The 12,834-nt window shown below is 51.5% G+C and overlaps 1 protein-coding gene across 4 annotated transcripts in view; it reads right to left on the bottom strand.

Moving 5' to 3' along the window:
* Positions 1-9,915, bottom strand: part of INSR (insulin receptor) — a 181,233-nt gene extending 171,318 nt beyond the window's left edge. For 2 of the 4 annotated variants that reach the window (XM_054465662.2, XM_054465659.2), the window contains exon 1: positions 9,292-9,915. In XM_054465662.2, the coding sequence (XP_054321637.1) occupies positions 9,292-9,391 (100 nt within the window). In that variant the 5' untranslated portion in view covers positions 9,392-9,915. The remainder of the gene's footprint in view (positions 1-9,291) is intronic. The other 2 variants (XM_054465663.2, XM_054465660.2) reach the window with 1 other exon arrangement.
* Positions 9,916-12,834: the final 2,919 nt, after the last annotated feature.

Genomic DNA, 12,834 nt, shown 5'->3' on the forward strand with positions numbered 1-12,834 from the left:
CACCAACTGAAAGCACAAAAATGCTAAAAATGTGGCACCAAATAACCACAAAAAGGACTCGGGTTTTTTTTGTTGTTTTTTGTTTTGAGTCTCACCCTGTCGCCCAGGCTGGAGTGTAGTGGCACAATGTCGGCTCACTTCAACCTCCGCCTCCTGGGTTCAAGTGATTCTCCTGCCTCAGCCTCCGGAGTAGCTGGGACTACAGGTGCCTGCCACCACACCTGGCTAATTTTTTGTACTTTTAGTAGAGATGGGGTTTCACCATGTTAGCCAGGATGGTCTTGATCTGACCTCGTGATCTGCCTGCCTCGAACTCCCAAAGCGCTGGGCATGAGCCACCGCGCCTGCTCAAAAAGGACTAGTTTTAATCCTCAATGTGCAGATTGTATGAATCTGACGCATAAGGGCTGAAGCAAGAAGGTGGAATGCCCCCTTACTTCACCTCAAATTTGAGACTCGCACTTATGAGCGTCCTAAAATGATGAGAAAGGCACTGAGCATGCTGGTTTGAGGGTTACAAATAAATTTTAGTGAGTAAGTGAATTCAAAAATACAGGGTCTGGGGCCGGGTGCAGTGGCTCATGCCTGTAATCCCAATACTTTAGAAGGTCAAGATGGGAGGATCACTTGAGGCCAGGAGTTCGAGACCAGCCTGGGCAACATAGCGAGACCTTATCCCTACTGAAAAGTTAAAAATTAGGCCGGGCACAGTGGCTTGCGCCTGTAATCCCAGCACTTTGGGAGGCTGAAGTGGGCGGATCACTTGAAGCCAGGAGTTTGAGACCAGCCTGACCAACATGGTGAAACCCCATCTCTACTAAAAATAAAAAAAACTAGCCGGGCATGGTGGCACGCCTGTAACCCCAGCTACTAGAAAGGCTGAGGCAGGAGAGTCACTTGAGCCCAGGAAGCAGAGGTTGCCGTGAACCCAGATCACACCACTGCAGTCTGGCCTGGGCAACAGAGTTAGTGAGACTCCGTCTCAAAAATAAATAAATAAATAAATAACAATAAAAACTAGCTGAGCATGGTGGTGTATGCCTGTAGTCCCGGCTACTCAGGAGGCTGATGCAGGAGGATCGTTGATGCTCAAGAGTTGGAGGCTGCAGGGAGTTAGGACCATACCACTGCACTCCAGCCTGGGTATCAGAGCAAGAACCTGCCTCCCAAAATAAAAATTTAAATTTTAAATTTTAAAAAGAAAATATGGGATCTGGGAATGATGAGGATCAACCGGACTCAAATTTAAAATTTCAACTTTAAGAATATTAATCCAATTATAAGATAAAATCTTTTAAAGTCTAGAGAAAACTATAGGGATGGAGAACAGATCTGTCGTTAGGGGCGGAGGTGGTTTAGTGATAAAGGGGTGAATTGAGGGAGTTTGGACAACAATGAGACTATTCTCTATCCTAATTGTGGCAATAGCAATACAACTCTACACAGGGCTTAAAAATCATAAAACGGTACATCTTTAAAAAGCCAATTTTACTGTATGATAATTTTTAAAATATTTTGTTGGTGTTGTTACACGGTCTCACTCTGTCACCCAGGCTGGATGCAGTGGTGCAATCACAGCTCACTGCAGCCTCGACTTCCCAAGCTCAGGTGATCCTCTCACCTCAGCCTCCCTAGTAGCTGGGACCACAGGTGCTCACCACTGTATCTGGATAATTTTTTTGTAGGCTTTTGTAGAGACGGGGTCTTGCTATGTTACCCAGGCTGGTCTTGAACTCCTGGGCTCAAGAGATCCACCTGCTTCGGCCTCCCAAAGTGCTGGGATTACAGGAGTGGGCCATGACACCTGGCCTAAAAAATTATTAAACATTAAAAAGGTACATAAACCAATGGCACAGTTACCTCCCTGGACATGAATGGAATGCTTTTGGGGACAGGGGAACAAGATTTTTTTTATTATTTCTTTTCTTTTTGAGACAGGGTCGGGCTCTATCACCCAGGCTGGAGTGCAGTGGCATGAATATGGCTCACTGTAGCCTCAACCTTCTGGGCTCAAGCGATCCTCCCACCTCAGCCTCCTAAGTAGCTGGGACTACCGGTACACACCACCATGCTCAGCTAATTTTTAAATTTTTTCTAGAGACAATGTCTCATTATGTTGCCCAGGCTGGTCTCAAACTCCTGGCTTCAAGTGTTCCTTCCACCTCAGCTTCCTAAAAAGTCCAGGGATTACAGGTGTGAGCCACTGCACCCCACCACAAGATTTTGCAGAAGGACTTTTGTGGTTTCTTTTCCTTTCTACACTTTTGTAATTTTTCTTTTTGCAATGAGAATGCATTACCCGTCACTATTTTAATTAAAAACCGTAAATACAGTGCAGCTGCAAAATATCAACCAGCCCACCCCAAGAAGTATTCTTTTTTTGTTTGAGAGAGAGAGAGGATCTCACCGTTGCCCAGGCTGGAGTGCAGTGGTACAATCACAGCTCACTGCAGCCTTGCCCTTCCAGCCTGAAGAGGTCCTCCCATCTCAGCCTCCCAAGTAGCTGGGACTATAGATGCATGCCACCATGCCCGGCTAATTTTTGTTTTATTGTTAGTGGAGACAGGGTCTTGCTATGTTGTCCAGGCTGATCTGAAACTCCTGGACACATGTAATCCTCCCACCCCAGCCTCCCAGAGTGCTGGGATTGCAGGCATGGGCCACTGCACCTGGCCAAAAATATTCTTTTTTTTTTTTGAGATGGAGTTTCACTCTGTCGCCCGGGCTAGACTACAGTGGCGCAATCTCGGCTCACTGCAACCTCCACCTCTGGGTTCAAGCAATTCTCCTGCCTCAGCCTCCCAACTAACTGGGATTATAGGTATGTGCCACCACACCTGGCTAATTTTGTATTTTTTTAGTAAAGACGGGGTTTCACCGTGTTGGTCAGGCTGGTCTTGAACTCCTGACCTCAAGTTATCCACCCACCTCGGCCTCCCAAAGTGCTTGGGATTACAGGCGTGAGCCTCCACACCTGGCCCAGAAGTATTCTTAATAGAAATTAACACAAGAGAGGCTTGAGAAAAAAAAAAAAAAAATCTCATTATATACACCAGTTATATTTTGGGTTCTAGATACAGGGTTGAGAGCGTGAAATCCTCATTCAATGCCAATATAGCTGTTTAAATACATAAATTAGAAGATCATACACATGGCTAAGTAGGCAACATCATGGTGATTTTTCTCATCCTTGGAATCCGTATATTCAGTGCAACAAATGATACACGTTTCTTTAACGTCTCTTGCGGTGTAAAGAGAAAGACACAGCGTTTCATTTCACTTGCTTCATTCACGTTTTACCAGGGACCACACAAGCTATTAGGCATGCTATCATGAATGAAACCTAAGGCGTCTGTTCCAGATCAGAGGTCAGCAAACGTTGTTCTGTAAACGGCCAAAGTGTAAATATTTTGGCCGCGGAATTCCTGTTTTAACTACTCAACCTGCCGTGTCGGGGCATTTTTGTGCAGTCATAGATGATGAGTAGACAAATGAGTGTGGCTGCATGCCAATAAAACTGCATTTACAAAAACCATGGGATTTGGCCTGAGGGCCATAGTTTGCTGACCCCCGTTCAGAAGAAGAAGTCGGAATCTATGTAAATTTCTTAGCTGGGTGCAGTGGTTCCTCATGCCTATAATCCCAGCACTTGGGAGGCACAGGAGGGAAGACTGCTTGAGGCTAGGAGTTCAAGACCAGCCTAGGCAACATAGCAAGACCCTGTCTCTACAAAAAAAAAAAAAAAAAAAAAAAAGTTTTAATTAGCCAGGCGTGGTGGTGATTGTCTGTGATCCCAGGTCCCCAGGAGGCGGAGGCAAGCAGGTTGCTTGAGGCCAGGAATTCAAGACCAGCCTGGGCAACATAGCTAGACTCTGTCTCTACAAATAAATTTTAAAAATTAGCTAGTCATAGTGGTGCCTGGCACCTGTGATCCCAGTTTCTCAGGAGGTCAAGGCGGGAGGCTCACTTGAGGCCAGGAAATCAAGACCAGCCTGGGCAACATAGTGAGACTCTGTCTCTACAAATTTTTAAATTAGCTGGGCATGGTGGCACCTGCCTGTGATTCCAGCTATTTGGGGAACCTAGGTGGGAGGACTGCTCCAGGCCATGACTTGGAGGCTGCAGTAAGCTAGGACTAAACCTCTGCACTCCAGCCTGGGTGATGGAGCAAAATCCTGTCTCTAAAAAGAAATAAAAATTGAAAAAAAAAAAAAAAAAATGGGCCAGACACGGTGGCTCATGCCCGTAATCCCAGCACTTTGGGAGGCTGAAGTGGGTGGATCTCTTGAGGTCAGGAGTTCGGGACCAGCCTGGCCAATGGGGTGAAACTCCGTCTCTACTAAAAATACAAAAACTAGCCAGGTGGGGTGGCACTTGCCTGTAATTCCAGCTACTGGGGAGGCTGAGGCAGGAGAATTGCTTGAACCCAGGAGACAGAGGTTGTAGTGAGCCAAGATCGTGCCATTGCACACCAGCCCGGGTGAAGAAGTGAAAAAAAAAAAAAAAGAGTGAGCTGAGAGAAGATTAAAGGAAACACTGACCCTCTGGGAAGAGAGAGCCAACATCTTAGCCCAGGTAGAAGGAGAAGAGAACAGTAAAACCGAAGAACTTAGGCACAGGTGAGATGGGAGACGCAGCCTTCCAGGAGGGGGGATTGGCAGTGTCAAACCCAGAGGGGTCAAGTGAGGTAAGGCTGCGGGAGACGAAACTGGGAGATGAGAGATTAACTTTGAGAGCCATCGGTAAAGCGACGGAGATGCAAGCCAGACGCTGGGGGCAGAACACTGAGAAAAGAGTGAGATAGAAAGGGCAGGGAGGACTGGCCAGGGGAAGCTGGACAGGGTGGAGGCTGGAGGTCAGTGGTGAGTAATGGGGATCGGGGGGTACTGGACTGGGTGTTTAGAGGCTGAAAAAGCATGTGGGTAAATGAAGATTCTTTTTTTTTTTTTTTTTTTTTTTTTGAGACAGAGTCTCTCTCTGTCGCCCAGGCTGGAATGCAATAGTGGGATCTCGGCTTACTGCAACCTCTGCCTCCCAGGTTCAAGTGATTCTCCTGCCTCAGCCTCCCAAGTAGCTGGGATTACAAGGACCCACCACCACGCCTGGCTAATTTTTGTATTTTTAGTAGAGACGGAGTTTCTCCATGTTGGCCAGGCTGGTCTCGAACTCCTGACCTCAGGGGATCCGCCCACCTCGGCCTCCCAAGGTGTTGGGATTACAGGCGTGAGCCACTGCACCCGGCCAAGGATTCTTGAACAAAGAGAGGAGAAAGAGCAAGAGCCCAGATGGGTAAATGTCTCAGACAGGGAAAAGGTTAACTCCTGCAGTGCCGTGCCTGGCAATGTCTGGAGACATTTGTGGTTGTCATGACTAGGGGGAAGGGGATCCTACCAGGACCACGTGGGTGGAGACCAAGGTTGCAGCTCAACACTCTACATACAGGACAGCCCCCTCCCCCCACCAGGAATGATCCAGCCCCAAATGTCAGCAGTGCTGAGATTGAAAGCTGTGCTTAAACCAAAAAGGAATGGAAGTCAAGGGTAGAGTGGGGTGAGGTGGGGACCCCCGGGGACTCAGCCCACACCCTGTGGTCTCTATGCATGAATGGGGAAGGGCAAGAAGCAGGTCTCCAGGAGAGAAGCAAAGAATAAGAATAACTGCAGAGGCCAGACACCGTGGCTCATGCCTGTGATCCCAGCACTTTGGGATGCCAAGGCAGGCAGATCGCTTGAGGCCAGGAGTTTGAGACCAGCCTGGACAAAATAGCAAGACTTCAGCTCTACACATTAAAGTAAAAATTAGCCAGGCAGGGTGGCGTGTGCCTGTGGTCCCAGCTACTAGGGAGGCTAAAATTGGAGGACGGCTTGAGTCCAGGAGGTTGAGGCTGCAGTGAGCCGTCATTGCCCAACTGCACTCCAGCCTAAGCAACAGAGCAAGACCTCATCTCAAAAAATAATAGATAACTAGTTAGATAGATACAAAAATCACACTGATTTTCCTCCACCCTTCATCCCAATCAAAATGCCATATTGGGCCGGGAGTGATGGTTCACGCCTGTAATCCCAGGACTTTGGGAGGCCAAGGCAGTCAGATCACTTGAGGTCAGAAGTTTGAGACCAGCCTAACCAATATGGCGAAATGCCATCTCTACTAAAAATACAAACATTAGCCAAGGGTGGTGATACACGCCTGTAATCCCAGCTACTCAGGAGGCTGAGGCAGGAGACGCACTTGAACCTGAAAGGCGGAGGTCAAAGTGGGCAGTGAGCAAAGATCATATCACTGCACTCCAGCCCGGGTGACAGAGTGAGACCTTGTCTCAAAAAAAAACAAACAAAAAAAAGGCCAGGCACAGTGGCTCACACCTGTAATCGCAACACTTTGGGAGGCTGAGGCAGGCAGATCACGAGATCAGGAGATCGAGACCATCCTGGCTAACACAGTGAAGCCTTGAACCTGGGAGGTGGAGGTTGCAGTGAGCCAAGATCGTGCCACTGCACTCCAGCCTGGGTGACAGAGCAAGACTCTGTCTCAAAAAAAAAAAAAAAACAAAAGCCATATTGGTTGACATTAGAGATTAATGATCTGAAAAGTTCTTTGCCCCTCCCCAAGCCTTCAAGAGGCATCACAGCCCATTTATTTGATAGGATTTTGTTCACCATCACCCCAAGCGTGGGGGGTACGGAGGCTCAGACTCAAAAGAACAAAGATTTGTTAAGAAACCATTGCTCTGCAGCCACACTAGCTAGATTCCAATCCCAGCCCTGCTGCCTGCTGGCCTCAAGTGAAGATTTCTCACTTGTGAAAAGGGATGATTAAACTGTACCTCGTGGGGTTTTGCCCTGAGGATTAACTGAGATTATATATGCAAAACGCATAGAACAGCACCTGCTGAGAGCTTGCTCTTCTAATTCTCAGGAAGGTATTATGCAGAGAATAAGGAACTCCTTAAGATGATAAAGGAGCCCAGTACACCCAGGAATTCCACCACTTGTGCCCCACTGCAGAACAAATATTTACTGAACACCTACTATGTTCCAGGCACCGTTCTGGGCTCTAGAAATGCAACGGTGAACAACAACAACAACAACAAACCATAAACCCCTGCCCATATGGAAGCCATAAATGTGCAAAGAAATGGTAAATCCATTTACTGACCCTGAAAGCACAGGCACAGATCCACAATTAATTACCAAAGCTACAAGGAACAGAAGAGCCGGGAACCACACACACGCACACATAGAATCTGGCATAGTTCGAAACCACTCATCTTGGATTTTCTTTTTATTTTATTTTACTTATTTATTTATTTTTGAGACAGAGTCTCGCTCTGTCGCCCAGTGGCACGATCTTGGCTCACTGCAAGCTCCGCCTCCCGGGTTTACGCCATTCTCCTGTCTCAGCCTCCGGAGTAGCTGGGACTACAGGCACCCGCCACCACGCCTAGCTAATTTTTTCTATTTTTTAGTAGAGACAGGGTTTCACCGTGTTAGCCAGGATGGTCGCGATCTCCTGAACCCGTGATCCACCCGCCTCGGCCTCCCAAAGTGCTGGGATTACAAGCGTGAGCCACCGTCCCCGGCCTTTTTTTTTAATTTTTTTTTTGAGACGAAGTCTCGCTCTGTCGCCAGGCTGGAGAGCAGTGGAGCCATCTGAGCTCACGGCAACCTCCTCCTCCCGGGTTCAAGCAATTCTCCTGCCTCAGCCTCCCAAGTAGCTGGGACTACAGGCGAACGCCACCAAACCCAGCTAATTTTTGTATTTTGAGCAGAGAAGGGAGTTTCACCATGTTGGCCAGGATGGTCTCCATCTCCTGACCTCGTGATCTGCCCGCCTCAGCCTCCCAAAATGCTGAGATTACAGGCTTGAGCCACCGCAGCTGGCCAGATTTTCTTAACAAGAACCCAAACTAACCGCTACCCTTCATTGAGCACCTACTGTCTCCCAGGCACCTGGGGGCGGGGCTGGGGGGGGGGGCCCGGGGCTTTTAGACATTATGTGATTGACAGAGTCGACTCAGCAAACCCGGTTGGTCCACTCTAGCACCTGATTTCACATGCACCCGGTTCCCCATCAACACATTTAAGAGCTTCAATTCCTTCCCTCCCTGGCCCCTTCCTCATCACGACTGATTTCCTTTTATGGAGAAATCTGAAACAGTAACCCAACAGATATTTTTAAAGCAGGGCCTCAGACCCCACAGTGGGAAACCCAGGCTATATTCTCTTAAATGATTGCGCCATCTTCATCCTACAACCCCGAAGGTGCCTGTTGTCAAGCCCAAGGAAGATGCTGCCCACACGTGGGAGAGGGGCCCATGGGGTCAGGGGGAACGAAAGGCTCACTCAAGGTCAAAGGCTCCTTCATGAAGGGCAGGGCTGAGGCGAGAGGAGGGGACAAGGAGACAGCAGACAGGGACAGTAGTCCAGATTCTTGGGCAGAACGGGACACAGAGAGGTTCAAGTCCTGGCTCTGGCACTGACTTTAGGGCAAGGGAGTTCTGCGTCCTACCTGAGCCTCAGTTTACTCCTCTGTGAAATGGGTGCATAACTGTATCTGCCTCCGGGGGCCACTGTGACAGTCCAGAGAGATAAGATAGACCAGCCTGTGGCATGCGGTGATACCAATTACAATAAATAGGGTAAAAAACCGCCACTCCTTCTGCTACAATTGCTGCTGTTGCTAAGGCTTTAGAATTTGCCTCCGGACATCTGGAAACAGAACCCAAAAGGGTAAACATGGACCTAGAGTCCGGGGTGGCCACGGGCCTAGATCCAAGGTAGTTGGGTAGAGGGGGGTTCTGCAGTCCCCGACCCCAGGCAGCGTCACCCACCTCTGAGGCACTCAGGGCGCTTGGCTCTACCTACACCATATGCGCTCGGGGGACTTGGCTGTCCGGGGCTGTCCAGACCCAGTGACCCCACTTCCCGGCCGCGACCCAAAGAGGACGCGTGTCGTGTCTCCGGAGCGACTTGGGCTCGGAGGGGCCAGGGCACGGGTCGGAGGCGCGCTCCAGAGAGGCGCCCGCGGCGGGGCGGGCACTGGGGCAAGGTTCCTCGGGCTCAGGTCGGGCACGCGGGGCGCGGAGGCGCGAGCCCGGGCGGGCAAAGGCCAAGGTCAGCGGCTTCCCGCCCCCCAACGCGATGCAGGAGCTACCGTCCCGGCCACCGCCCCCCGCCCCCCGCCCCAGGGGAGGGTTCTCAGTCCACAAGCTGGGGCTCGATTTTGGCTTGGGTGGGGTCCTCTCCCCATCGCGGCGCTCCCCGCCCACGCCCGCGCCCCCAGACTCACCCTCTCCTGGGTACAGGTGGCCCGCGGCGCCCAATAGCAGCGCGGCCACCGCCACCAGCAGCGGCGCGGCCGCCGCCCCCCGCCGGCCCCCGGTGCCCATGGCTGCGGGAGCGCGGGGTCTCCTCGGATCAGAGAGCGTGGCGCCGGCCCGCGGGGGTCATGCTCCGAGGCGGCCACCCAAGAGGCACTGGGGGCCGCGCGTCCTTCTCTTCCAGGCCGGCGACCCGAAGGCCTCAGCCCCCCTGCCGGGGAGGGCCCAGAGGCAGCCCCGGGAAGGGCGCGCGCGGCTTCGCCAGCTACAAATACTGAGCAGAGGCCCTCGCGGTGGCGGCCCCGACCCCCCGGCCGCTGCGGCCCGGGCCCCGTCCCAGGATCTCGGGGCTCGGAGCTCCGCGCTGCGCCCGGGACTGTCTCTCGGCTCTCGGCCCCGCGCGCTCTGGGTCGCGATCTGCGGGCTCCGGGACAGAGGGACGCGCGGACCGACGGACTAGCTGACTGGCGGGCGGGCACCTGGACTGGCGGGTGGCGGGCGGGCGGCGGGAGAGAGGGCTGCTCGGGCCCGTAAACAACGCGGCCCGTCAGCTGGGCCCCGTGCGGGCCGCGGGAAAAGGCGGCGCGGATCTGGCCTAGGAAGGGACTCTGCGCCCGGGAGAGGCCCAGGAGAGGGAGGGAAATCTTGCAGGGGAGGGAGATGCCGCCCGGCCCCGCCCCTCCCCGCCCCGCCCCGCCCGCCTCCCCGCCTCCCTGTGCCAGGCCCCGCGCTGGAGGCTCTGGGCGCGCCGGGACCGAGGGGGCGCGCCAGGACCGAGGAGGCGCCCCAGATCCGCGCGCCCTACAACCCCGAGTCTCCTCCAGTTTCAGACCCCCGGAGGCGCCCCACAGGCCCGACCCAGCGGCACAGATCCTTTCTCTACCATTTTGCTATTTTGTTCATAGTGGGCTTTGGAGGATTCCTGTTGATTTTTTAAAAAATACTGCATTAAAACGTTTATTTTGGTGACTCGAGGTGGTTTTGGTTTCTTTCTTCTCCTTTTTTTTTTTTTTTTTTTGCACTCCCTTAAATTTTGCACCCCAGGCGAGTAGTGTCTCACTTGCCTTTCCTCAGTCCGGGCCTGGCCAGCGACACTCGTCCCAGAGCGCGTGGGCGCCCCCAGATGTCCCGCCCGCGCGTGCGCCCCGGCCCAGGGGCGAGACCCAAGCCAGGCCCCTGGGGACAGCCACGTGCCCGCGTGCCCAGTGCGCTCCCTGTGTTCAAGTTGGAGAAATGACACCTGGAAAAATGTGCAGAAGCTTCTGAAAGGGCAAAGAAGATGCCGGAGACCTCGACTAGGGCGCAGGTGGACATCTCTGATTTTCAGCAGACCAGCCTGTATGTGTCTGAACGTCTAGCAACGACATTCACCAACAAGGCGGGACAGTGGTTCCACTACCTTACCGCAGGAGAGGAAGGGGCTTTCAGTATAGGAAAACCAGAACTCAATGGGAGGAGGGTTCCTCCACCCCTCACTCCTCTGTGGTCTTGGACCAGAGACTTTACTGTCTCTGGGCCAGTTTCACTTGTGTAATGGGTTTAATAATACCTGCATGCCAGATCTGGGGAGGTACCCGGGAAAGAAAACTTAAGAAGGTACCCATCACAACCCTAGACCCAAGGCATTCATTCTTCTTTTATTCAATAAATAGTTCGCTAGGAGTTGGACCCACTGTTCATGCAACAGGCCAAACCTATTCCTGCCTCCGGGCCTTAGCCCCAGCATTTCCCTTGCCTGTAACACTCCAAGATAGCTTCATCTCTGCTCCAAGGCGCCATCCCTAACCATATTTTTGCAAATCCTCCCCCCAGTTCCTTGTTTCCTTCTCTCTCTCTCTCTCTTTTTTTTTTGTTTTGTTTTTTTTAGATGGAGTTTTTCTCTGTTGCCCAGGCTGGAGTGCAATGGCCAGATCTCAGTTCACTGCAACATCACCTGCCTGGGTTCAAGCGATTCTCCTGCCTCAACCTCCCAAGTAACTTGGATTACAGGCATGCGCCACCACACCCGGCTAATTTTTTGTATTTTTAGTAGAGATGGGATTTCACCATGTTGGCCTGGCTGTTCCCAAACTCCTGACCTCAGGTGGTCCACCGGCCTTGGCCTCCCAAAGTGCTGGGATTACAGGCCTGAGCCACTGTGCCCGGCCCCTTCTCTCTCATTTTCATAGCATGTTTACCCCTCTACCTGAAATTGGTTTTTTTTTTCTTTTCTTTTCTTTCTTTTTTTTCCTTTTGACAGAATCTTGCTGTCACCCAGGCAGGAGTGCAGTGGTGCAATCCTAGCTTCCTGCAGCCTTGAACTCCTGGCCTCAAGCAGTCCTCCTGCCTTGGCCTCCCAAGGTGCTAGGATTACAGGCATGCGCCACTGTGATTGGCCTTGAAATTCTTATTTGTTTTCTGTGTCTTCTCCCCTCACCCTGAAGGCAGAAATCTTTTCGGTCTTGTTTCACTGCTTAAACCCAGTGCCTGACATATCTGTTGCTTAATAAATATTTGTTGAGTGGGAGAATCAACAGGCAATAAGTAATAGGGGATTTTTCAGTGAGCAAAATAAACATGACCCATTTCCTTATGGAGTTCACAGCTGAGCCAGGGAGAGAGCCCTTAAAATAATTGAGTGTGTGATGAGTTGAGGGGAATGGGAGGTGCATAGGGAGGGGTTTGCTGAGGACATGGGGTTTTTTGTTTGTTTGTTTGTTTGTTTACGGATCTTACTCTGTTGCCCAGGCTGGAGTGCAGTGGCACGATCTTGGCTCACTGCAACCTCCACCTCCCAGGTTCAAGCAATTCTCCTGCCTCAGCCTCTAGGGTAGCTGGGATTACAGGGGCATGCCACCATGCCTGGCTAATTTTTGTATTTTTAGTAGAGACAGGGTTTCACCATATTGGACAGGCTGGTCTTGAACTCCTGACCTCAAGAGATTCACCTGTCTCGGCCTCCCTAAGTGCTGGGATTACAGACGCGTGAGCCACCGCACATGACTGAGGACGTGGTTTTGAGCTTAACTCTGAAAATGAAGAGGAGCCAGCCTAGGAAAGCCATAGGGATGTGTTTCAGGTAAGGGGAAGGCATGAGCAAAAGCCCAGAGAAGGCTGGGCAAGACATTCTTGCAACTGAACCAGGCACTCACTGTAGCTGTAGAAAAGAAAGAGGAGAAAGTGAGGCCATGGGTAAGAACTGCAGTGGGCCCTTGAACATGAGTTTGAACCATGCACATCTTTTTTTCTTTTTTTTTTTTTTTTTTGAGGCAGAGTCTCGCTCTGTCACCCCGGCTGGAGTGCAGTGGAGCAATCTCAGCTCACTGCAATCTCCACCTCCCGGGTTCAAGTGATTCTCCTGCCTCAGGTTCCCAAGTATCTGGGACTACAGGCACACGCCACCTTACCCAGTTAATTTTTGTATTTTTAGTACAGATGGGGTTTCACCATGTTGGCCAGGCTGGTATTGAACTCCTGACCTCAGCTGATCTGATCAGCCTCCCAAAGTGAGGTCATCTTTTAAACAGAATGTT

This window comes from Pongo pygmaeus, chromosome 20 (assembly GCF_028885625.2).
Source record: "Pongo pygmaeus isolate AG05252 chromosome 20, NHGRI_mPonPyg2-v2.0_pri, whole genome shotgun sequence".
Lineage (NCBI taxonomy): Eukaryota > Metazoa > Chordata > Mammalia > Primates > Hominidae > Pongo > Pongo pygmaeus.